The sequence below is a fragment of the Trachemys scripta genome, chromosome 1 (assembly GCF_013100865.1).
Source record: "Trachemys scripta elegans isolate TJP31775 chromosome 1, CAS_Tse_1.0, whole genome shotgun sequence".
NCBI lineage: Eukaryota > Metazoa > Chordata > Testudines > Emydidae > Trachemys > Trachemys scripta.
This window is the reverse complement of record NC_048298.1, coordinates 315,892,622-315,916,486: the sequence shown is the minus strand read 5'-3', so window position 1 is coordinate 315,916,486 and position 23,865 is coordinate 315,892,622. Positions and strand designations below refer to the sequence as shown.

Here is a 23,865-nt window from a genome sequence, read left to right as displayed (position 1 = left end):
CTGGTGCTGTTACAAATAATTTTACAAATTCTTTTCCTTAGTGTGAGAGTATTTTACAGCCCTGAAATAAAGGATGTGGTGGTGTTTATTTTGTGCTACAATCCACAGGGGACAATTTTCTGATTTCCTTGGGGGTGCTCAACCCCACTATACTCCAGGTCCTGCCCCCAGTCCACCCCTTCCCCCAGACCCCACCCTGCTCTGCCTCTTCCCACTCTCCCCTGAGCATGCCCTGCCCTCACCCCGCCTTGTCCTGCTCCTGTTCCTCCCTCTCCCCACCCCAGCACCTCCTGCCTGAGTCTGAACAGCTGATCAGCAGTGAGTGGGAGGCACTGGGGGGAAAGAGGCGGAGTTGATCAGCAGGGCCCACCGGTGGATGCTGAGCACCGGCTATTTTTTTCCGTGGGTAAAGTCAACCCTTTAGGAAGAATTGCTTCCTGGGAACTGTATATAGATTATATATATAACTGTATATAGGTGTATAGAGTGCAAATAGAACAAGTTACACTAAGAAAATACCCAGTGTCCATGTCACTGATTCCTTATCCAATGGGAAACCGACCTATAAAGCCCCAATATCTGCTTCTGCTCAGCAGAAGGGCAATGTTACATGACCTTTCCCCATGCTTAAATTATTTATTATCCTTACAAACTAATTTAGTAAATTTGTAAGGAAACAATATTCAAGTACCATTGTCTCTGAATTTACTGCAGTGGTGTTTCCTTATCAATTTTTAGTTTTTAAACCCACAGCATCTGGAGGAATTTGATGTTCAGTCTGTGGAAAGACCATATACAATGTAGTGTGATATTATAACCTGAGTATATAAGAGCTCTGATAAGGTAACATTTACTAAGACTTCTGAAACTCAGGCCCCTTGTATTTCTGCAGAAAGTGTTGATTACGGGCCGGTGTTTGTCCAAGAACCAGATGATGTGATTTTCCCTACTGATTCTGAAGAGAAGAAAGTGTCTCTGAATTGTCAAGCACGAGGAAACCCTGCTCCTATTTACAGGTACAGTGAGTCCGTTGAGAATTTTTTGCAGCTTTCAGAATGTTTGGCCAGCGTGCTCTCCTTCTGAACAGCAGCATGTGGATGGGGAACAAAGTAATGGAAAGGCTCAGCAGCCTAAGCACAATTTTCCTGTTCCTTGAGCTCTGAGACCAGTGGGGACACTAAGGAGGCAAGTGGAAAAGGGAACTGGCAGGAATTATAGCCCCACGCCCCCAAAATGTGTCCATCCATGTGGAGAGGTTTCTAGATAATTCTCTGACCCACATCATTTTAGTATCTGAACAGTTCAAAATCAATAATGGATTTCATTCCCATACCAGTGTGAGATTAGGAAGAGCTATCCCATTTTACAGATGAGGAATTGGGGCACTAGGTAAATTAAGTGATATGCCCAAGGTTACACATGAAGTCTGTGGCTGAGCCAGGAACTGAACCCCAATTTTCTGAGTCATAATTCAGTGCCCTATCCTCTACATCTTCATTTATACACTGAGCAAATGGGTAGGCTCCTGCCTCTAAATTTCCATGCAAACCTCCCCCAACCATAGAAACACAGAAGGACGAGGTGTGCTGCTATTTGTTCACCCCACTACCACCTGCCCTTTGCAGGGATCAGCTACCCAACTCCACTGGTCATGGGCAACATGAGCCCTTCCCACAGGCCCCACTGTCTCTCTACAGGTTTGTGATGGGCACACTCCAGTACTCTGAGAATTTCCCTGGAATGTCCAACCACTTTTCAGTATTCACAGATCCAGGCTCCCAGAGAAACTGTACATCCAGCGTACCAGTTCCACCTCCGATCACACGCCGCGTAACACACAGTACATAGATATATTTATAGGGAAATAAAGTATAAGTTTATTTAACAAAGGATAGAGATTCCAAGTAGATGCAAGTAGAAGTTTTGGAAACGAATGGTTACATATAAGCATTGAAAAGATTCCAAAAGGCTTGATGTGATATGCTGCTATTTGAAAATGGGACTTTGAAAGTTTTAAAAGCACCTTTAAAGGTTTTTGAAAGTAAAGTTTTAAAACTATGCAACCATTTTTTCCCCTTCCCACTCCCTCTCACCCCTCAAGCCACCCATTCCTCAACTAGGAGCTGTGAGTTCCTCATGCTGAAATGAGCATAGGTTTTTCATTCTTAAATACCAACATCTGAGTAGCATAAAACTGATAAGTAAAATATTACTATTTCTGTCAGCCTTTAGGCAAAAATGAGATTTTCTTTCACCAGTCAACTGGATCTCCATTTCATTTGACATCTCACCTGAAAATCTGTCTTAACTCTGTAGCTGTCTTATTCGACCCCTCAAAATGTGTGAGGTATTTTTATGGTATTTTTTTCCTGAATAAAAAGGAAGAATTAGATTTTCTGCTGTGCAGTGGCTGAAGCTTTCCCTCTATTACTGTGAGACAGTACCAAAAATACTACTACAAAAAAAAAAAATCAGCATTGCTGAAACGTTCCAGGAAAAAAACAAACATCTTGATGCATTAAAGGAATCCACATTTTGTTTCTTGCATCAGTAATGACCAGAATGTTTCCTGCAACTGTCATTTTGATCGGGGCTGGCCCTAGACCAAATGGCGCACCAGGAGAGGAGCACCTTTGGTGCCTCCCCCCCATTTGTTAAACTTTTGAATACTTTATTTTTATTGCATTCTGAGCCCATTTCATGAGTTGGATGCATGATTTATCCCTGTCATATAAAATGATAAATTTGCATGCTAGGATCTGTGAATATATGAGCCCGGTGCCTCCCAAGTCCCGCACCCCTGGTGGTTGCCTGGGTCGCCTGCCCCTAAATCCAGCCCCAATTTTGATGATTGTTTGAATGAAAAGAAAACAGGGTTGTTTATAAGTCACTTATGTAGTGCAAATGTGTGTGGGGGGGGGGATGACAGGAAGGCAGAGATGTGTGTGTCAGTTCTCAAAGAGAGCATTGACCAGTGTATAATTATGAGCAAGAAAACCATTTTTGTTAATTTTTTTTTAAATGGTACACTTTTTTTGTTTACTATTTTTGCACCTTTCCACCCTGAGCCCCTCCCACATCCCTTCCCACTTCTCTGGGCTCTTCTCTTGGCACTTTCTTAACAGCTCCCTTTTTCAGCCTCACCCAACAAAGACTTCATTCTTTCTGCCACCCTCATGCTCACAAAGGCCTCCTAATCAATCTTCTTCAAGCTCCTTTCAAAAACTCACCCCCCTCCCTCACTTATTCTATGAACTATTCTTTATACAATAACCATGCACCACTTGGTGTTTGCTCTCCATTCCATTGTATACTGCTATGCCATCCTCATGTTGTAAACTCCTTGAAGCAGAAACTTCTTATTTGCTTTGCTGTCGATTACTCTGTAAACTGGTGGTGCTATAGAAATAATATGATAATACATCTGAAAGTTCCTGATCTATGACTGCACAAGGTTGTTCTTATGCAAATATATCTTTTTGTGTTGGCAGTATGTGTCAGCAATAGCACCATACAGCATAAGATACTCCTCCTCCTTGTAGCTCTACCACCTGCTTCCTGAGACATTGCACCAGCAGGCACCTTTCACACTGGATGGACCCCCGAGCCTGACTTTCTGTGAGTGGGAAATGCAGACCACAGTATCTGAAAGTCCACACCAGGATCTGGGTAGAGGCATCCATGGTTAAGTGGTCTGTCTGGATACAGGCGCAGGTGGAGGAGTTGTTGGCACTGGTGATGCAGTCCTTCCTAACCATAGCGACTATATTACGGCTCCCTCACAAACTCCCTTGTTTCCTAGCTCCCCTTGGTTGCTTAGTCTCTGGCTTTTAAGGCCTTCTCTCCCAAGTCAGCCCTATCCCCTCATTAATCAACAGCGGGAGGGTGATCACAAGGCTGATTGAGGTTGATCAAAGATGGTCAAGGATGATCCAGGGAACAAAGGCTCAGACAGTCCCCAGACACACAATCCCAACTGACCCAGTAACTGAAATAACTGAAAATAACTGAAATAATCTGAAAGAGAAAGAAAAAACACAAACAGCCAAACAAACTCACTCACCCCAAGATTAGTACGTGCACCTTGTTCGTTCAGCAGGGGGATCTCCTTCTCCCCAACTCAGACTTCTCTGTCCACCTACTAGCTCCTCAAAGTACTAGTCTCAGCCCCTGAATCCTAGGCCTGGTCCACACTAACCCCCCATTTCGAACTAAGGTACGCAAATTCAGCTACTTAATAATGTAGCTGAATTTGAAGTACCTTAGTTCGAACTTACCACGGGTCCAGATGCGGCAGGGAGGCTCCCCCGTTGATGCCGCGTACTCCTCTCGCCGAGCTGGAGTACCGGCGTCGACGGCGAGCACTTCCGGGATCGATCCCAGAAGATCGATTGCTTACCGCCAGACCCGGAGGTAAGTGTAGACCTACCCTTAGTCTCCTTTTCTAGCCAATTTCAGTCTCCCTCCCACACCACAACCCAGATTCCTCATCCCAGTTAATTTCCCTTGTTGCCTTTCCCACAATTTCAGCTCCTGTGCATTCTGCATTTGAATCAAGCAGCTTCTTCCTCTATGGCTCCTGGGCCCACCGGGGTGGCTCATTCAAAGCACAGAGGAGATGGACTCCCTGCTTTCAGTTCCAGTACCTGCAGCAGCCCAGACCTGCAAATAAGAGTTTTGTAAGGAGCGTGAGAGGCAGATACATCCAATAAACATTCTATAACAGGGGTGGGCAAACTACAGTCCGTGGGCTGGCTTTGGTCCCTCAGGGCTTTGGATCCTGCCCGCGGGATTGCCACTCCCGTGGCACTGTGGGCCCCCCACCGCTCCGGGAAGCGGCCGGCACCACGTCCCTGCGGCCCCTCACGGAGGTGGGAGGCAGAGGGCTCCACACGCTGGGTACCTCCCCCAAAGCTTCCATTGGCTATGGTTGCCCCCCCTCCCCCAGGGGCCGCAGGGATGTGGTGCCGCCTGCTTCCCGAAGCGGCACGGGGGCGGGGCTGGGGCCAGGGCCAGGGTAGGCAGGGAGTCTGCCCTGGCCCCAGTGCGCGCCGCTGCCACCCTGGAGCCGATCCAGATAAGCGGCGCTGGGCCAGAGCTGCACCCCAAACTCCTTCTGCACCCTGCACCCCAACTCCCTACCCTGAGCCTACTGCCTGCACCCCAAGCCCCTGCCGCACCCCACACCCCTCCTGTACCCCAACCCCTTGCCCTGAGCCCCCTCATACACCCCGCACCCCTCTTCTGCCTCAACCCCTTGCCCTGAGGCCCTTCCTGCACACCACACCCCCTCCCACACCCCACACTCCCTCACGCTCCCCAACCCCTTGCCACAGCCCTACATTCATGGCCCTGCATGCAATTTCCCCACCCAGATGTGGCCCTCGGGCCAAAAAGTTTGCTCACCCCTGTTCTATAAACCATGCAAATTGGTTGAAACTATTGTAATTAACAGAATTATCAGATATGTAGATGAACACAATATGTTGGGGAAGAGTGAACGTGACTTTTATGAAGGAAAATCATGCCTCACCAATCTATTCAAATTCTATGTAAACAAGGTTGATCCAGTGGTTGTAATGTACTTGCACTTTGAAAAAGCCTTTGACAAGGTCCCTCACCAAAGTCTCTTAAGCAAAATAGGCAGTCATGGCATAAGAGGGAAGGTTCTCTTATGGTCAGTGACTGGTTGAAAAATAAGAAAAAATGAATAGTCTGTTTTCACAGTGGAGAAAGGTAATAATGGGGTCCAGTGCTCATCAGTATATTCATAAATGACTTGGAAATGCGGATAAGCATTGACGTGGCAAGTCTGCAGATGATACAAAGCTACTCAAGATAGTTAAGTCCAAAGCTGACCATGAAGAGCTACAAAGGGATCACACAAAACTGGGTGACTGGGCAGCAAATGGCAGTTGAAATTCACTGTTGATAAATGCAAAGGAATGCACATTGGAAAACATAATACAACTCTACATACAAAATGATGGGGTCAAAATTAGCTGTTACCACTCAGGAAATAGATCTTGGAGTCATTGTGGAGAGTTCTCTGAAAACACCTGCTCAATGTGCAGCGGCATTGTAAAAGAGTAAACAGAATATTAGCAACCATTAAGAAAGGGATAGATAATTAAAAAAAAAGTATCGTAATGCCACAATAGAAATCCATGGTACTCCCATACCTTGAATATTGAATGCAGTTCTGGTTGCCCCATTTCAAGGAAGATATATTAGAATTGGGAAAAGTACAGAGAAGGGCAATACAAATGATTAGGGATATTGAACAGCTTCCATAGAAGGAGAATTAAAAATACTGGAGTTGTTCACCTTAGCAAAGAAACGACTGGGGAAAGAGGGCTATGGTTTTTAACCTGTGGTCAGCAGACCCCTGGGGGTCCACAGACTATGTCTAAGATTTCCAAAAGGGTTCGCACCTCCATTAGAAATTTTTTAGGGGGCTGCAAATATAAAAAGTTGAAAATCACCATGCTAGAGGTCTATAAATTCATGAATGGTTTGGAGAAAGTGAATAAGGAAATTTTATTTACCCTTTCACATAACACAGAAACCAGGTGTCTCCCAATTAAGTTAAAAAGCAGAAGGTTTAAAATATAAGGAAACACTTCTTCATACAACACACAGTCAACCTGTGAACTCATTGCCAAAGGATGTTGTGAAGGCCAAAAGTATAACTGGGTTCAAAAAATAATTAGATAAGTTCATGGAGGATAGGTCCATCAATGTCTATTAGTTAAGATGCTTAGGGATCCAATGCTCCAGGTGTCCGTAAACCTCTGACTGCCAGAAGCTGGGACTGGAAGACAGGGAATGAATCACTCAATGCATTGCCCTTTTCTGTTTATTCCCTCTGAAGCATCCATTGTTGGCAGACAGGATGCTGGGCTAGATGGACCGTTGATCTGACCTAGTATGGCCATTCTAATTTTCTTATTTGCAAGGCTGCAGTGTGCCTAGTATGGATGCAATCTTTGTGGAATTTAGCTGCTAAAATCAAAGAAGTCTGTACTCACCATATGCTAAATATGACTTTTTTTTTTCAAAGGCTTATAACTTGGCCAAATTTGGGAAGATTTTCATGGGACAGGCACATCCCTGATATAATGGTCACTCCCCTGTCAAATTTCAAGTGCCTGCTCTAAATTATCGGGGCACTAGAGCTTCTTAAACAAAAGTTAGTACATAAGACCATAAGAATGGCCTAACTGGATCAGACCAAAGGCCCATCTAGCCTAGTATCCTGTCTTCCAGCAGTGGCCAATACCGGGTGTCCCAAAGTGAATGAACAGAACAGATAATCAGCAAGTGATCCATCCCCTGTCACCCATTCCCAGCTTCTGGCGAACAGAGGCTAGGGATACCATCCCTGCCCATCCTGGCTAATAGCCATTGATGGACAAAAATGTATGTAGTTCTTTTTTGAACCCTGTTATAGTCTTGGGCTTCACAATATCTTCTGGCAAAGAGTTCCACAGGTTGACTGTGTGTTATGAGAAGGAGTAAATAACATTTCCTTATTTACTTTCTCCACACCAATCATGATTTAATAGACCTCTATCATATCCCTCCTTAGTTGTCTTTTTTTTCCAAGCTGAAAAGTCCCCAGTCTTATTAATCCAGGGGTAGGCAACCTCTGGCACGCGGCTTGCCAGGGTAAGCACCCTGGCGGGCCAGGCCCGTTTATTTACTTGCTGACGTGGCGGGTTCAGCTGATCGCGGCCCCCACTGGCCGTGGTTCACTGTCCCAGACCAATGGGGGCAGTGGGAAGCTGCGGCCAGCACAGCCCTCGCCCTCACCGCTTCCCACCGCCCCCATTGGCCCGGGATGGTGAACCGCGGCCAGTGGGGGCCGCGATCGGCCGAACCTGCCGTGTCAGCAGGTAAATAAACTGGCCCGGCCCGCCAGGGTGCTGACCCTGGCGAGCCACGTGCTAAACGTTGCCGACCCCTGTATTAATCTCTCCTCATATGAAGCTGTTCTATAACCCTAATCATTTTATTGCTCTTTCTGAACCTTTTCCAATTCCAGTATATCTCTTTTGAGATTGGGCAACCACATCTGCACACAGTATTCAAGATGTGGGCATACTATGGATTTATATAGCAGCAATATGATATCTTCTGTCTCATTATCTATCCCTTTCTTAATGATTCCCAATAATCAGTTAGCTTTTTTGACTGCTGCTGCACATTGAGTGGATGTTTTCAGAGAACTATCCACAATGACTCCAAGATCTCTTTCTTGAGTAGTAACAGCTAATTTAGACCCCATCATTTTATACGTATAATTGGGATTATGTTTTCCAATGTGCATTACTTTACATTTATCAACACTGAATTTCATCTGTCATTTTGTTGCCCAGTCACCCAGTTTTGTGAGATCCCTTTGTAGCTCTTCGCAATCTGCTTTAGACTTAAGTATCTTGAGTAGTTTTGTATCATCTGCAAATTTTGCCACCTCACTGTTTACCCCTTTTTCCAGATCATTTATGAATATGTTAAATAGTACTGGTCCCTGTGCAGACCCCTGGGGGACACCACTCTCCATTTTGAAAACTGACAATTTATTTCTGCCCTTTGTTTCTTATCTTTTAATCAGTTACCGATCCATGAGAGGACCTTCCCTCTTATCACATGACAGCTTACTTTGCTTAAGAGCCTTTGGTGAGGGACCTTGTCAAAGGCTTTCTGTATTTTTTTTCATATTTTCAAAACAATGTATTTTCCACTACCCTGGTTCTCAGAAATGTCTAAACTGTTTTAGCTGAAAGTTTAAAAAAAAAATCATCTCAAACTGTTAAAGTTTGTCAAAGTTACAAACAATTGAAAACAGGATCTTATAATGGGAAGTATCTGGTGACCTTAATAAAGACATTGGTATGAGCACCGCCAATGATAATCATCTTGACTCATTTACATCTTTGACATGGTTTCAGAAGTGTCCTTTTCCAGACCATTGCTGAACTAGTTTCTCCCATTTTCTCCCAAGATGGCTACGAAATGGAACTGAAATTGATATTGAAAGTGATTACCGCTACAGTTTGATAGAAGGAAGTTTTATCATCAGCAATCCCAATGAAGCAAAGGATTCTGGGCAATATCAATGTTTAACCACCAACGTGTTTGGAAGTATTTTGAGCAGAGAGGCCACCCTTCAGTTTGCATGTGAGTAACAGTATTTTAACATGGATTCAACTATTACACTGCTTAATAAGGTTCTGTACTGTAATTTTAAAATGCCCTATAGAAATAGTATTATTATGTACAGACTTTATTATTCCAGGCTAAATGGGAGGGTTAGAAATAAACTACTTTGTTTATGAGAGAGAGAGCTGTTACTTGTGCAACTTTTAAAAGTCTGAGACCAGCCAGAGGAATCTTGTAAAAACCACAGTTGCTGTAAAATTAATTTTTCAATTTCTACATTCTCCAGTGATATTTTTCATGTAATGCTGATTTTCTGATGACAACATAATTAATTTTATCATACAGAGCTTTGTGTGTACATAACCTAAATTCATTTTATCTATCAGTACATAACCTACATTCATTTTATCCATCACTATAGCTTTGTGTACACACACACACACACACACACACACACACACACACACACTCAGCTATAAGAGACTGTGATAAAATGAATTATGTTAATGTCAGAAAATTGGAATTAAATGAATAATCATTAAATACATGAAAAATTCGTTAGTGAATGTAAAAATAGAAAATTAAATGGTCCAGCATCTATGATAATGTGTTGTTTGCCATTTATATGTATCTATATATAGTGACAAATATAGATAGATAGACAGATCTTTGTCACTATGTGTGTATATTTATATCTATAAAATATATACATAGATATATCCATTTCGTGAGTCAGTGTAACATTCTATAGATTGTTAAGAAAATATTCTTGTTTAAATATTCCAGCTTTCTCATGAGCCATTGAGGAAATGCACATTTTTTCACGGATTCAGGTATCCTCCCTCCAGCAATGGCTTATCCTTGTTGCTTCTCAGGAAGGCAAACATCCATTCTATGACACATCAAGCCATATTATGCAAGGATTTAGTAAGAGATGGGGATGCAGTAAGAGTAAAAGCTGGGCAAATAACTGATATTTTTATTTGCTGGCACTTCTGGAAAAAAAAAATCGGTTCAATCCAAACCAAATCTGAAAATTGTGAAAAATTCAGCATATCTAAAAAATCAGTTTCAGGCATTTTCAAAAGGCTAGAATCATGAAACAAGCGGCAATGGCAAGCAGCAGCAGCTCCCTTATAATGTTTAGCCCAACGGTTACTGCACTCACCTAGGATATGATAGACCTGGGTGAAATTCTCCCCTCTGCCTAATGGGAAGAAGGAATTTGAACTTGCATCTAACCACTTGGTTATATGATATTCTGTGGCTGCAGCTGTTCTGCTTCATATAAATAATTAAATAAGCATTAGAACCGATCTTGAACTTGGCTTTTCCTCCCCCCAGTTCGATGCCCTAATCTCCAGTCTATATTCATTGGACCAGGAAAAGAAAGTGAGAATGAGAATGACAATTCATTGTCATGCACAGTCAATCATAATGACAATGGATTGTCATCAGGCCAGGGAAAGAGAGTGAGAATGACTCTATAAGCTGGTGGTTGGGGCAGTCACCTAGGAGGTGGGAGTCCCAAGTTCAAGTGCTTACTCCAATGACTAATTATACAAAGTGGAATAGCTTCAACAGGAGGGACTGAGGGCTTGTCTACACTACCAAGTTTTGTTGACAAAAAGTATATCAACACCCAAAAGTCGACAAAATAAAAATTACTGAAGAGTGTTCACACTTGCTCCCTCTGTCGACAAATCATGTCCACATTGGGGACACTATCATTGACAGGGTGAGCAATGCAGTGTTGTGGGAAGGAAGAGCTGATCTCTGCACATCTTGGGATTCTCTCCGAATTCTTCCACAGCCCCCTCAGCTGTGGAGAGCAGCATCATGAGTAGCTCTCACTGTAAGCTCTCCGTGCTGAGGAATGGCAAAGCAGCACAGCAGTCTGTCCTCCTCCTCCTGCAGCAGCAGTCTGCCTGCTGCCCTGTTCCTAGCGCAGGGCAGAACAGGAGCATTCCAATGATTTGGTCTTTGTTTGTTCCCTAAAGGGAGCAGCACACAGATACTTCCTGGAGCTTTGAAAGGGGAGGGGCACATGCCTGTAGGGCAGCAGAGATCAAAACACTGAGCAGAGCAATCAGGGCAGGCATTGTGGGATACTGCCGGAAGCCAGTTCTGTTGACAAAACAATCAGCAGTGTCTTCACTGGCTCTTTTTTGACAATAAAGGGAGGGGAAAAGACAAAAGTCTCTCATGGGGTGGAATTTTTTTCTCACCAAAACTGGGCATTTTTTGTGACAAAAGTCCCATTGTCGTGTGTACGCTCTTGCTGTTTTGTCGCCAAAAGGCAGTTTTTGGCGACAAAACTTGGTAGTGTAGACAAGGCTTTAGAGAGAGCTGTCCCAGAATATCCTATAACCCAGTGATTGGGCTACTTTCCTACAATGTAGGAGCCCCAAGTTCAAATCCCTTCTCTAGGGTTACCATACGTCCTCTTTTTCCCGGACATGTCTGGGTTTTCAGCACCCAAACCCCTGTCCGGGGGGAATTGCCAAAAAGCCGAACATGTCCGGGAAACATGTCCCCATCCGGGAACATGTCGCGGCGGCTCTGCTCCTCCCCTGACTCTTCGGCTCTGTTTAAGAGCCGGGCATGGGGGCTGCCCGAAGCCCAAGCGCTACCGGCTTCATGGTTTGCTGGGCAGCCTCCAGACCCTGCGCCCCAGGCTGGGCGCTTCCCCTCCCGGGCTCCAGCTGCGCTGGGCAAGCGCCGGCCGGGGGCGCAGGGTCTGGGGGCTGCCTGGCAAACCGTGAAGCCGATAGCGCTCGGGCAGCCCTTTCCCCGTGGCTGGGAGTGGGAGGGAGGGGGGCGGAGTTGGGGCGGGGCTGGGGGTGGGGAAATGGGCGGGGCCAGGGCCCGTGGAGGGTCTTCTTTTTTTATTTAATAGATATGGTAACCCTACCTCCTCCTGAGGCAGAGGGGGGAATTAAGCCTAGGTCTCCACATCCCAAGATGGTGCCTTAACCACTGAGCTAAAGGATATAAGAGAGGCAGCCATAGCATAAGCACTGGCACCTCCTCCTTCTCCCCCTTCAGCTGTTTAGTGAATGGCTTCTAAGCCTCAAATATATGGTGGGGGGATTTAACCAAAAGCATTAAATGAATTCATGTCAAATTTATGAATTGTTTCAGTTCCACAAAAACTCCGTTTTTCAGTGAATAAACGATTCGTCTAAAAACTTTGCCTAGATCCAGTAGATCCCAATTTCCCAGCTCCTGCTGGCAACTAGGCAGTGCCCTGAAACATGAGGTTTTAAATTAATTAAATTGCATGGCTGCAGTTGTTATTACTAAATTCCTTAATAAAGTGGTGGAACTGTGTCTCTGTGTGAGGGCAGGGAAATATATTTTTTACAGGTGGATTTCCACCAATTGTGCCACTGTTCAAATTCTATACTGAAATGTATAAGACTACAAAGGTACAAAATATATTCTCCATATTTTACAGTGTATTTACACTTAAAATGTTACAGTGATCTCATCAGGCATTTCTGGAACTCAGTCCTGAGTTCAGTGCTGAGAAAATACTGCTGGGTCTCACCTTCTATATAACAAAGCTATTGTAAAAATGATTTCTTGGCTATGGAACATTACGACTGGTAAATATGGGTTGTTTCAGGGCACTGAAACACAGTGTTTGAGTCTCCTTCACAAAAATGACTAAAATGTAGGTCAGCTGACCCTTATTGAAACAAGAGAAGCTAGGGGATGGAGCCAGAGTTACAGAAGGCAGTGTGGAATTTAATGGTCTGATAGTTGCAACATACTCAGGATCCAGTATACCTTTATAAGGCTACAGTGAAGTAAAATTTGTTCTCTTTTGACTAATTCTGACTGAATTATTCACCGTCTCCACTTGGACCACATGAAGAGGGTTTTGTATTTGAAATTTTTGATCAGCATTCACATTTGCACTTGCAGACTTGTAGGCGTTTTCTAATCATTATTTTAAATGGTTAGCTCTGGAGTGGCAGCAGACCTTGCTCCAGCATAGGTTAATAGTAGAATGCTAGCTGATGAGGTCAGAAGTGAAGGTTGGCAAGGCTGCAAATTGCATAGGCGAGAAGGAGGATGTTGGAAGCATAGAGCACCATAAAAGAAAATGCAGAGTGGTGAATCATTGAAGGAAACAAAAAGAATGTAAAGTAACCAAACTGAAGTGTGCCAGCGGGGGGGCAGCAGGAGAGGAGAGAGCAGAAAGGAACAGAATTTCCAATTGCATCAATGTAAAGTGTTAATCTTTTAATAGTTTGGGAGCAGCTCTGAAGCAAACAGCAATTCCAGTTATGATGTGCGGTCTAATCTCTTACCCTCCCTCCTGCTCTATGCTCCTTCACATCTAACCAGTTCCTCCACATCAGTTGCCGATGCCCACTTTCCAGGCCATCCCCTACAACTAGAACTTGTTTCCTGTCCTGCCTTCTCTTTATATAAGCACACCATTTCCATGAGGCCCGTCAACCCTAATCCCCTCAACAGTGACATGTTGGTTTTGTTCATAAGAAAATTAGCAAACCATCCTCCCTCCCACTCAGAACAAAAACAACAATCTCTCCCAGTTTATAATTGTCTCTGTGTGTCTACTTGTATCTATTTGTCTATTTGGGGACTGTCGTGTTTTTGAGGGCAGGGTCTGTAACTTCCCTTTGTACAGTACCAAGCACACTGTTGCACTCAATAAATAATAATTAATGGCTATCAGTCTTAAATATATCTTAAGTCACACATAGTTCTTCACTCTTTGAAGCGTGTGTCTGGAATAGAATCATAGAAGTGTGGGACTGGAAGGGACCTCAACAGATCATCTAGTCCAGTCCCCTGAACTCAAGGCAGGATTAAGTAATACTTAATACTTCTGTCTCATTTTTAATTCTTAATACTTCCATCACCTTTCTAATATAGTCCAGACTGATAACTATTCTCCCATAATGCAGTGATTTTTGATAATATGTAGAAATTCACTATATGAAATGGTGTCACTGTACTGTATTAACTTGTTATGCTGATGAGAGCTTTGAATTGATAATGTGACATCTCCAACTCCTCACACATCCTGCTGAGTTTAGAATCTGAAAGCTCATAGTAATCTATCAAAAGTTTAGATTCTGTGTCAGTTAGAAATTTGTGTCAGTAAATTAAAAAGAAAATGAATCAAGAATAAAGTCTTCTCGTGCTGTTTCCAGCTTCAAAACATCTTTATATGCCAACCTTGCAAAATTGATAGTTCATATCTAAATCAGAACACACTGCTTTCCAGGGTATTCAGTTGATTTAGATCTGAATATTCAACTAGTCTTCCTTGCAGCAGTAGTTTAAAAGTTAGAATAATTTCATCATGGGCTGTTGGGAGAATTACAATATATAGTAGTAGTTATGTTAGTGCCCAGTAGTTCCACTATAGCTAACAATAATAAGCAGTTGCCATTAGGAAACCTGAATTCCAGGGGTTATAACTTGAAATGTGCTTCATAGATGCTTTTTTGTCCTCTTTGCACCGCAGTTTAAAGAATGTCTTTAGTATTTAAAACAAAATGTTGCAGATAGTTAATCCCTAATGCTTTAAAAAAATCCTCTACAGCATAATCAGAGCCTTTGTGAAACAATTTCATGGGCATTAGATATGTAGATATCCTGAGTAAAATCTCTGTATTTCAGTGCTATATGTAATGCCCATTTCTCTGCATTTAAATGCATTAACTTGTCGGTTACATAGTTGGGATATATAATTAAGTACCATATAATGCAATTTGGTTTTATGTACAATAATGTCATTTGTTCACAAGGGATTCCAAAGCACTATACAGGTAATGAAGGGTCAAAATAGAAAGACTGGATTAATATAATCTTTAGGAAAGCTATGATTTAATTAGATCCAATTTTGACTCTTGGTATTATAGCCCATCAAGCACAAAAGATACCAGTTATTTAAAGACAACTTGATTTACAGCAGGCTATCATCTTCAGAGCAATTTAATAATACTGAGCCAGGCTGTACCTCTTTAAAAAAAATTCTCCTCATGGCAGTATAAAGATCCTAGAGAGCACCAGTGCCAAAACAAACCCTTGAAAATACCACATGTGGCCACAGTTCAGAATGATCAACTGGCCTTTAAGGAAGGCCCCAGAACAATTTCAATATGGTCCTATCACTCCCAACCAGTCTCAGCCCAGGTAGGTTACCAGTGCCTGATCATCACGGCTCAAAGATCCTACCACCACCATAAGCTTATCTTATCTATTGATACAAGTGGATTGTTCAAGATTCTAACAAAGACACTCTCACTACTATGCCTGGGCCTAAAATTGTAAGCCACGATACAGGCTACTGCTGTGTGAATGTTCACGTTGTTGAACTGAAGCTTAGTTTTCTAAGATCTTGGCTAAACATACAGTTGTAGCTGAAGATCACTTTGCAGTTTCCAAACTCAGTTTAGTTGAGGGCATACTTGCGTGCATACTTAAACTACAGTCCTCTCTGAAATGAAAAATTGGACTCTGAAAAACCTATTTGGTATCTTCAAAGACGGAGTACTTGAGAAATGTGTGTTAATAGGTATAGATATATAAACAACTACTACACCCATGGATATTTTTATATAGTTGATTGGAAAGTGGCAAGCCCTTTCATTTGCAGCTACTAAACTATTCAGACCCTTAACACAATTGCAAATATTTCTATAGCCCCAAACAAGCACACACAAGTTTCAGGATCTTTACGTCCCGTTTCTCCCTCTGTTGCAGTAGATACAGTACCTAACAAATCTCATGTCCAGGGCTGTGCTGGCATCATTATTTATGTTGGTTTAAGAAAGCAAACAAAAAAGGCAAAATAATATCAAGGCTTATTAGAAATAAAGGAGAAAAACATTTTGCCAAATAATAAATATTTGCCAGAATTTAAACTTTATCTGCAAGCTTTTAATACAGGAACAGCTGTGTTATCCGTCACTTTACAAACCGGAAAGCTCTATAAACCGGCATTTCAGGAGGGGGTGCTGGGCATGGGCTCTGGGATGGAGTTTGGGTGCAGAAGGGGGCTTGGGGCAGGAGGTTGGAGTGCGAGAAGGGCTTCAGAATGCCAGATCCGGGTGGCGCTCTCCTCGGGCAGCTCCCCGCAAGCAGCAACCTGTCCCTCCTGCTCCTAGTAGGAGGAATGGCCACGTGGGTTCTGTGCGCTGCCCCCACCCACCTCGAGTTCTGGCTCCGCAGCTCTCATTGGCCGGGAACAGCAGTCATGAGTGAAAGCAGAAAACGCCCCTCTGGGGCAGCATTCAGAAAAAGAAAGAAAGCAAAGGAAGCATTCTTACCTAAGCAGGAAGGAGCTCTCCTGAGATACATAGACACAAATGTTCATGCTGAGCCTTCCGGCCCCAGTGAGGATGTGAGTGGTGAGGAGATGCCTGATCTTCCAATTAGTCAGAGTGCAGGTAACCTGGCAGCTACTGCAGCATCCATATCTCCATCTCAAATGGATGTAACCATGCACATTCCTGAGAAAAGTGTTGATCAGAGAAGAGTGTGGTGGAGGCGCAAGAAACATCTGCTGATGAGTTTAGTTTCCTAAGTCTAGAAGATCCAGCACTGTGGACCCACTTGAGCAGTAGCCTGAGGGACTTCCTTATACTGCATGGGCCACAGCAAGTGAAAAATTTCATGTTCCCCAAAGACAATGAAAATAGAAGTTTCCATCCAACACATTACTGGCCTGAAATCCCCAATGGTGACAAAGTGGAAAGGCCATGGTTTATGCACTCAAAACCCCAGAATGCTGCATACTGTTTTTGTTGCAAACTCTTCCAGTCTAATGTTCCAGGCACAGTGAGTTCTACAGGAACAAAGGACTGAAAAATCTGGCTAGAAATCCAGCATGTCTTGAGAAGGCAGCAAATCACCAGAGAGCATTCCATAGGTGGAAAGCGCTTGAGATGAGACTAAGGTTAAAGGTCACCATAGACGATCAGCATCAAGAGAAGATTGCATCAAAGTCTCTTTACTGGCAAAATATTCTGAAAAGGCTCATTGCCATTGTGAGAATGCTTATTACCCAAAACCTAGCACTGCTTGGCACTTCAGATCAGCTGTATGTGCCAAAGAGTGGAAACTTCCTTAAAATGGTGGAGCTGATAGCTGAGTTTGATGCTGTACTCCAGGAGCATCTAAGAAGAGACACCATCCAAGAAATGTACACACACCATTACCTTGGAGAAACAATTCAAAAGGAGATCATACAGTTACTGGCAACAAAAGTTAAACAGAAGATTGTGGCTGATCTGAAGTCAGCAAGATATTACTCTGTTATTCTGGACTGCACACCTGACATCAGCCATACGGAACAAATGACTTTAATGGTGCGTTTTGTAACAACAACAGAACCTAGTGAAAATGTCCCTGCAATGGTGACTGTCAGAGAGCATTTTCTAGAATTTATTGACATTGGTGATAGTACAGGAGCTGGTATGACAAATGTCTTCTTAAAAAGCTGGAAGATACGGGAATTGCGATAGCTGACGTAAGAGGTCAGGGCTACGATAATGGTGCCAACATGAGAGGAAAGAACAGAGGAGTGCAGACATGAATCTGAGAGTAAAACCCTCGAGCTTTTCTTGTCCCATGCAGTTCTCATTCATTGAACTTGGTGGTCAGTGATGCAGCATCAGCTTCTAGTGAGGCTGCTGAATTTTTTAATGTAATTCAAAGCATCTATATATTTTTCTCTGCATCAACTCATCGATGGCAAATTTTGAAGCAACATCTGGGAATATCTTCTCTGACACTGAAACCACTGAGTGCCACACAATGGGAAAGTCGAGTGGAGATGATAAAGCCTACAAAACACCAAATTTGGAAGATAGATGATGCCATAGTTGCCATCAGGGCTTTGGAGTGGAGCCCGGAGCTGGAGCGCGGAGCAGTCCCGGAGCAGTGGAGCTGCAGGTTTTTGCCTGGAGCTGGAGTGGAGCTGGAGCACAGCTCCAAAGCCCTGGTTGCCATTATGGAGGATAATGCTATGACAGGAACTGTTTGTGGGAAAACAGTGGCAGAGGGAAATGGAATCACCAGAAACATACATAACTTCAAATTTCTGTGTAGCTTAGTGTTGTGGCATGACATACTGTTTGAAATAAATGTTGTAAGCAAGAGACTCCAAGGTGTTGACCTTGATATATCTGGAGCAATGGAACAACTGGACAAAGCAAAGTCATACCTACAATCTTATCGGTCAGATGAGGGATTTCAAAATGTTCTGAAGAGTGCACAGAAGTTAACAGAGGAACTTCACACTGAAGCTATTTTCCCACCCATTCAAGAATACAAGAGTCACCAAAGAAGAAGACATTTTGATTACGAGGCATGGGATAATCACATAAGAGACCCCAAACAACAATTCAAAGTTGAATTCTTTAACCAGGTGCTAGATTGTGCAATACAGTCAGTTAAAGAACATTTTATGCAGCTCAAGGCACACAGCAGTATATTTGGGATGTTATATGGTATTCCAAAACTCCTTACTTTACCTGAAGAAGACCTACACCAGCAATGCAGGGCACTAGAGACAGTGTTGACACATGATGGCATGTGCTATATTGATGCGAGTGATTTAGGTGATGAACTGAAAGCCCTTTCAAGATACATTTCAGCAGGATCAACTCCAAAGGCTGTTCTGGAATATATGTGCACAAATAAGATGACCACCCTCTTTTCAAATGCTTTTGTTGCTCTGCGCATACTTTTAACACTTCCTGTAACAGTTGCCAGTGAAGAACGCAGCTTCTCCAAGCTGAAGTTAATAAAAACACATCTACGCTTCACAATCACACAGAAGAAGCTGGTCGGCCTTGCAGCCATCTCAATAGAGCATGAGCTGGCCCAAACTGTGGACCTTCAGGAAGCAGTCCAAATCTTTGCAACCAAGAAGGCACTGAAAGCACCACTTTGATTATTCAAATAGATACAAATGCCAGTGTTTACAATACAGACAAGAAAAGTTACATTTGCTGTTCAGGTGTTTGAAAGATAAGTGTTACTTAAAATGTTTGAACAAGGCATTTTAAGTTGTTAGTTCTCCTTTATTGGGCTAGGTAGCAGAGCAGTACCATGAGAGGAGTAGAACAGGAAGAAGGCAGAATTGAGACCTTTTAAAGTTTTGGCCCAAGCGAGGGGACATGGGGGCGTCATTTGAGCTCCCTGCCTCAGGTGCCAAAATATTGTGGGCCGGCCCTGCACAAACCTAAACTTTGCTGAACAGCTAGTAGTTGTAATGAAGTGTTTTTTTTCTATAAAAGCACTTTGGGAGAAGGAACTTAATAGTCTGTAAAATTTTTATGATATAACTTTATGTAGTATAAGTCTATTTCAGTAGAGTAGAATTTACAATACTAATCTGATTCCCTTAACTTCTACTGGCTTATGTAAATGCATAACCTAATTGAGGATTTACAAATAAAACATTAACAATAATTCTGAACACAGAGCTTTGTTTGCCTGTCTGCTCTTGTTATTGCTACATCAATTCAAATGCAAGTTGTGTTTGATGTTACTAGAACTTGTTGTAGAACTGACAAAATGCAAAGAGTGTTTCCAAATGAGTGAATTCTAGCCACTTTTAATGCACAGCGGCCACTTGTCCTTGCCCAGGCTTTGAAATGGGTGTGACATTGCAGTCTATATAATTTTATAAAAAATATGCTAATGAGTGAATATAATGTAACTGGAATATGCTTCATGCAAAAGGTCTCTTGTAAGGTATCATTACAAAGCTTAAGTGTGATCATCCTATTTGTATAAATGTACCACTCTTGTATCAGAAACTAGAAATATGAAATATAACTCTGAGGGCCTATTGTAATTATACAAAGTGTGGGCCATTAATGGTGGTTTGGAATCTTGATGACTCCCATTAAGAACATAAGAATGGCTGTACCGGGTCAGACCAAAGGTCTATCTAGCCCAGTATCCTGTCTACTGACGGTGGCCAATGCCAGGTGCCCCAGAGGGAGTGGACCAACAGGCAATGATCAAGTGATCTCTCGCCTGCCATCCATCTCCATCCTCTGACAAACAGAGGCTAGGAACACCATTCCTTACCCATCCTGGCTAATAGCCATTAATGGACTTAACCACCATGAATTTATCCAGTTCTCTTTTAAACGCTGTTATAGTCCTAGCCTTCACAACCTCCTCAGGTAAGGAGTTCCACAAGTTGACTGTGCGCTGCCTGAAGAAGAACTTCCTTGTATTAGTTTTAAACCTGCTGCCTATTAATTTCATTTGGTGACCCCTAGTTTTTGTATTATGGGAATAAGTAAATAACTTTTCCTTATCCACTTTCTCCACATCACTCATGATTTTATATACCTCTATCATATCCCCCCTTAATCTCCTCTTTTCCAAGCTGAAGAGTCCTAACCTCTTTAATCTCTCCTCATATGCGACCCGTTCCAAACCCCTAATCATTTTAGTTGCCTTTTTCTGAACCTTTTCTAGTGCCAGTATATCTTTTTTTAGATGAGGAGACCACATCTGTACGCAGTATTCGAGATGTGGGTGTACCATCGATTTATATAAGGGCAATAATATATTTTCAGTCTTATTCTCTATCCCCTTTTTAATGATCCCTAACATCCTGTTTGCTTTTTTGACCACCTCTGCACACTGCGCGGACGTCTTCAGAGAACTATCCACGATGACTCCAAGATCTTTTTCCTGGCTTCTTGTAGCTAAATTAGCCCCCATCATATTGTATGTATAGTTGGGGTTATTTTTTCCAATGTGCACTACTTTACATTTAGCCACATTAAATTTCATTTGCCATTTTGTTGCCCAATCACTTAGTTTTGTGAGATCTTTTTGAAGTTCATCACACTCTGCTTTGGTCTTAACTATCTTGAGCAGTTTAGTATCACCTGCAAACTTTGCCACCTCACTGTTTACCCCTTTCTCCAGATCATTTATAAATAAGTTGAATAGGATTGGTCGAGGACTGACCCTTGGGAACAGCACTAGTTACCCCTCTCCATTCTGAGAATTTACCATTAATTCCTACCCTTTCTTCCCAGTCTTTTAACCAGTTCTCAATCCATGAAAGGACCTTCCCTTTTATCCCATGATAACTTACTTTACTTAAGAGCCTTTGGTGAGGAACTTTGTCAAAGGCTTTCTGGAAATCTAAGTACACTATGTCCACTGGATCCCCCTTGTCCACGTGTTTGTTGACCTCTTCAAAGCACTCTAATAGATTAGTAAGACACGATTTCCCTTTACAGAAACCATATTGACTATTGCTCAACAGTTTATGTTTATGTTTTTCTATGTGTCTGACAATTTTATTCTTAACTATTGTTTCGAGTAATTTGCCCGGTACCGACGTTAGACTTACCGGTCTGTAATTGCCAGGATCACCTCTAAAGCCCTTTTTAAATATTGGCGTTACATTAGCTAACTTCCAGTCATTGGGTACAGAAGCCGATTTAAAGGACAGGTTACAAACCTTAGTTAATAGTTCCGCAACTTCACATTTGAGTTCTTTCAGAACTCTTGGGTGAATGCCATCTGGTCCCGGTGACTTGTTAATGTTAAGTTTATCAATTAATTCCAAAACCTCCTCAAGTGACACTTCGATCTGTGACAGTTCCTCAGATTTGTCACCTATGAAAGCCGGCTCAGGTTTGGGAATCTCCCTAACATCCTCAGCTGTGAAGACTGAAGCAAAGAATTCATTTAGTTTCTCCTCAATGACTTTATCATCTTTAAGCACTCCTTTTGTATCTCGATCATCCAGGGGCCCCACTGGTTGTTTAGCAGCCTTCCTGCTTCTGATATACTTAAAAAACATTTTGTTATTACCTTTGGAGTTTTTGGCTAGCCGTTCTTCAAACTCCTCTTTGGCTTTTCTTATTACATTCTTGCACTTAATTTGGCAGCGTTTATGCTCCTTTCTATTTGCCTCACTAGGATTTGACTTTTTTTAAAGGAAGTCTCTCTCACTTCTTCTTTTACATGGTTGTTAAGCCACTGTGGCTCTTTTTTAGTTCTTTTACTTTGTTTCTTAATTTGGGATATACATTGAAGTTGGGCCTCTATTATGGTGTCTTTAAAAAGCACCCATGCAGCTTGCAGGGATTTCACTTTAGTCACTGTACTTTTTAACTTCTGCTTAACTGACTCCCTCATTTTTGCATAGTTCCCCCTTTTGAAATTAAATGCCACAGTGTTGGGCTGGTGACACGTTCTTTCCACCACAGGGATGTTGAATGCTATTGTATTATGGTCACTATTTCCAAGCGGTCCTGTTATAGTTACCTCTTGGACCAGCTCCTGCACTCCAGTCAGGACTAAATATAAAGTTGCCTCTCTCCTTGTGGGTTCCCATACCAGCTTCTCCATGAAGCAGTCATTTAAAGTATCGAGAAATTTTATCTTTGCATTTCGTCCTGAAGTGAAATGTTCCCAGTCAATATGGGGATAATTGAAATCCCCCACTATTATTGGGTTCCTAATTTTGATAGCCTCTCTAATTTCCCTTAGCATTTCATCATCACTATCACTGTCCTGGTCAGGTGGTCTATAATAGATCCCTAATGTTACATTCTTATTAGAGCATGAAATTTCTATCCATAGAGATTCTATGGAACATGTGGATTCACTTAAGATTTTACTTCATTTGATTCTACATTTTCTTTCACATATAGTGCCACTCCCCCCACTCCCGCCCCCACACGACCTGTTCTGTCCTTCCGATATATTTTGTACCCCGGAATGATTGTGTCCCATTGATTGCTCTCAGTCCACCAGGTTTCTGTGATGCCTATTATATCAATATCCTCCTTTATCACGAGGCACTCTAGTTCACCCATCTTATTTAGACGTCTAGCATTTGTGTACAAGCACTTTAAAAATTTGTCACTGTTTATTTGTCTGCCCTTTTCTGATGTGTTAGATTCTTTTTTATGTGAATGTTTATCATCTGATCTGGCCCTTACATTATCCTCCTCCATCCTCTGCTCCTGACTATAACCTGGAGATTCTCTATCATTAGACTGTCCCCTAAAAGAAGTCTCCGTCTGAGACACATGCTCCTCTGCAGCAGTCGGCTTTCTCCCATCTCCTAGTTTAAAAACTGCTCTACAACCTTTTTAATGTTTAGTGCCAGCAGTCTGGTTCCACTTTGGTTTAGGTGGAGCCCATCTCTCCTGTATAGGCTCCCCCATCCCAAAAGTTTCCCCAGTTCCTAATGAATGTAAACCCCTCCTCTCTACACCATCGTCCCATCCACGCATTGAGACTCTGAAGCTCTGCCTGCCTACCTGGCCCTGCGCGTGGAACTGGGAGCATTTCTGAGAATGCCACCATAGAGGTCCTGGATTTCAGTCTCTTCCCTAGCAGCCTAAATTTGGCCTCCAGGACATCTCTCGTACCCTTCCCTATGTCATTGGTACCTACATGTATCACGACCACCGGCTCCTCCCCAGCACTACACATAAGTCTATCTAGATGCCTCCAGAGATCTGCAACCTTCGCACCAGGCAGGGAAGTCACCATATGGTTCTCCCGGTCATCACAAACCCAGCTATCTATGTTTCTAATGATCGAATCTCCCATTACTAACACCTGCCTTTAACTAATGACTGGAGTTCCTTCCCCTGGAGAGGCAACCTCAGTGCGAGAGGTAACCCCAGCACCATCTGGAAG

At 42.8% G+C, this 23,865-nt stretch overlaps 1 protein-coding gene across 3 annotated transcripts in view; it reads left to right on the top strand.

The window, feature by feature from the left end:
- Positions 1 to 23,865, top strand: part of CNTN5 (contactin 5) — a 987,313-nt gene that overhangs the window by 602,790 nt on the left and 360,658 nt on the right. For all 3 annotated transcript variants that reach the window (XM_034758906.1, XM_034758905.1, XM_034758907.1), the window contains 2 exons: positions 893 to 1,016; positions 9,008 to 9,183. In XM_034758906.1, coding sequence (XP_034614797.1) covers positions 893 to 1,016; positions 9,008 to 9,183 — 300 coding nt within the window. The remainder of the gene's footprint in view (positions 1 to 892; positions 1,017 to 9,007; positions 9,184 to 23,865) is intronic.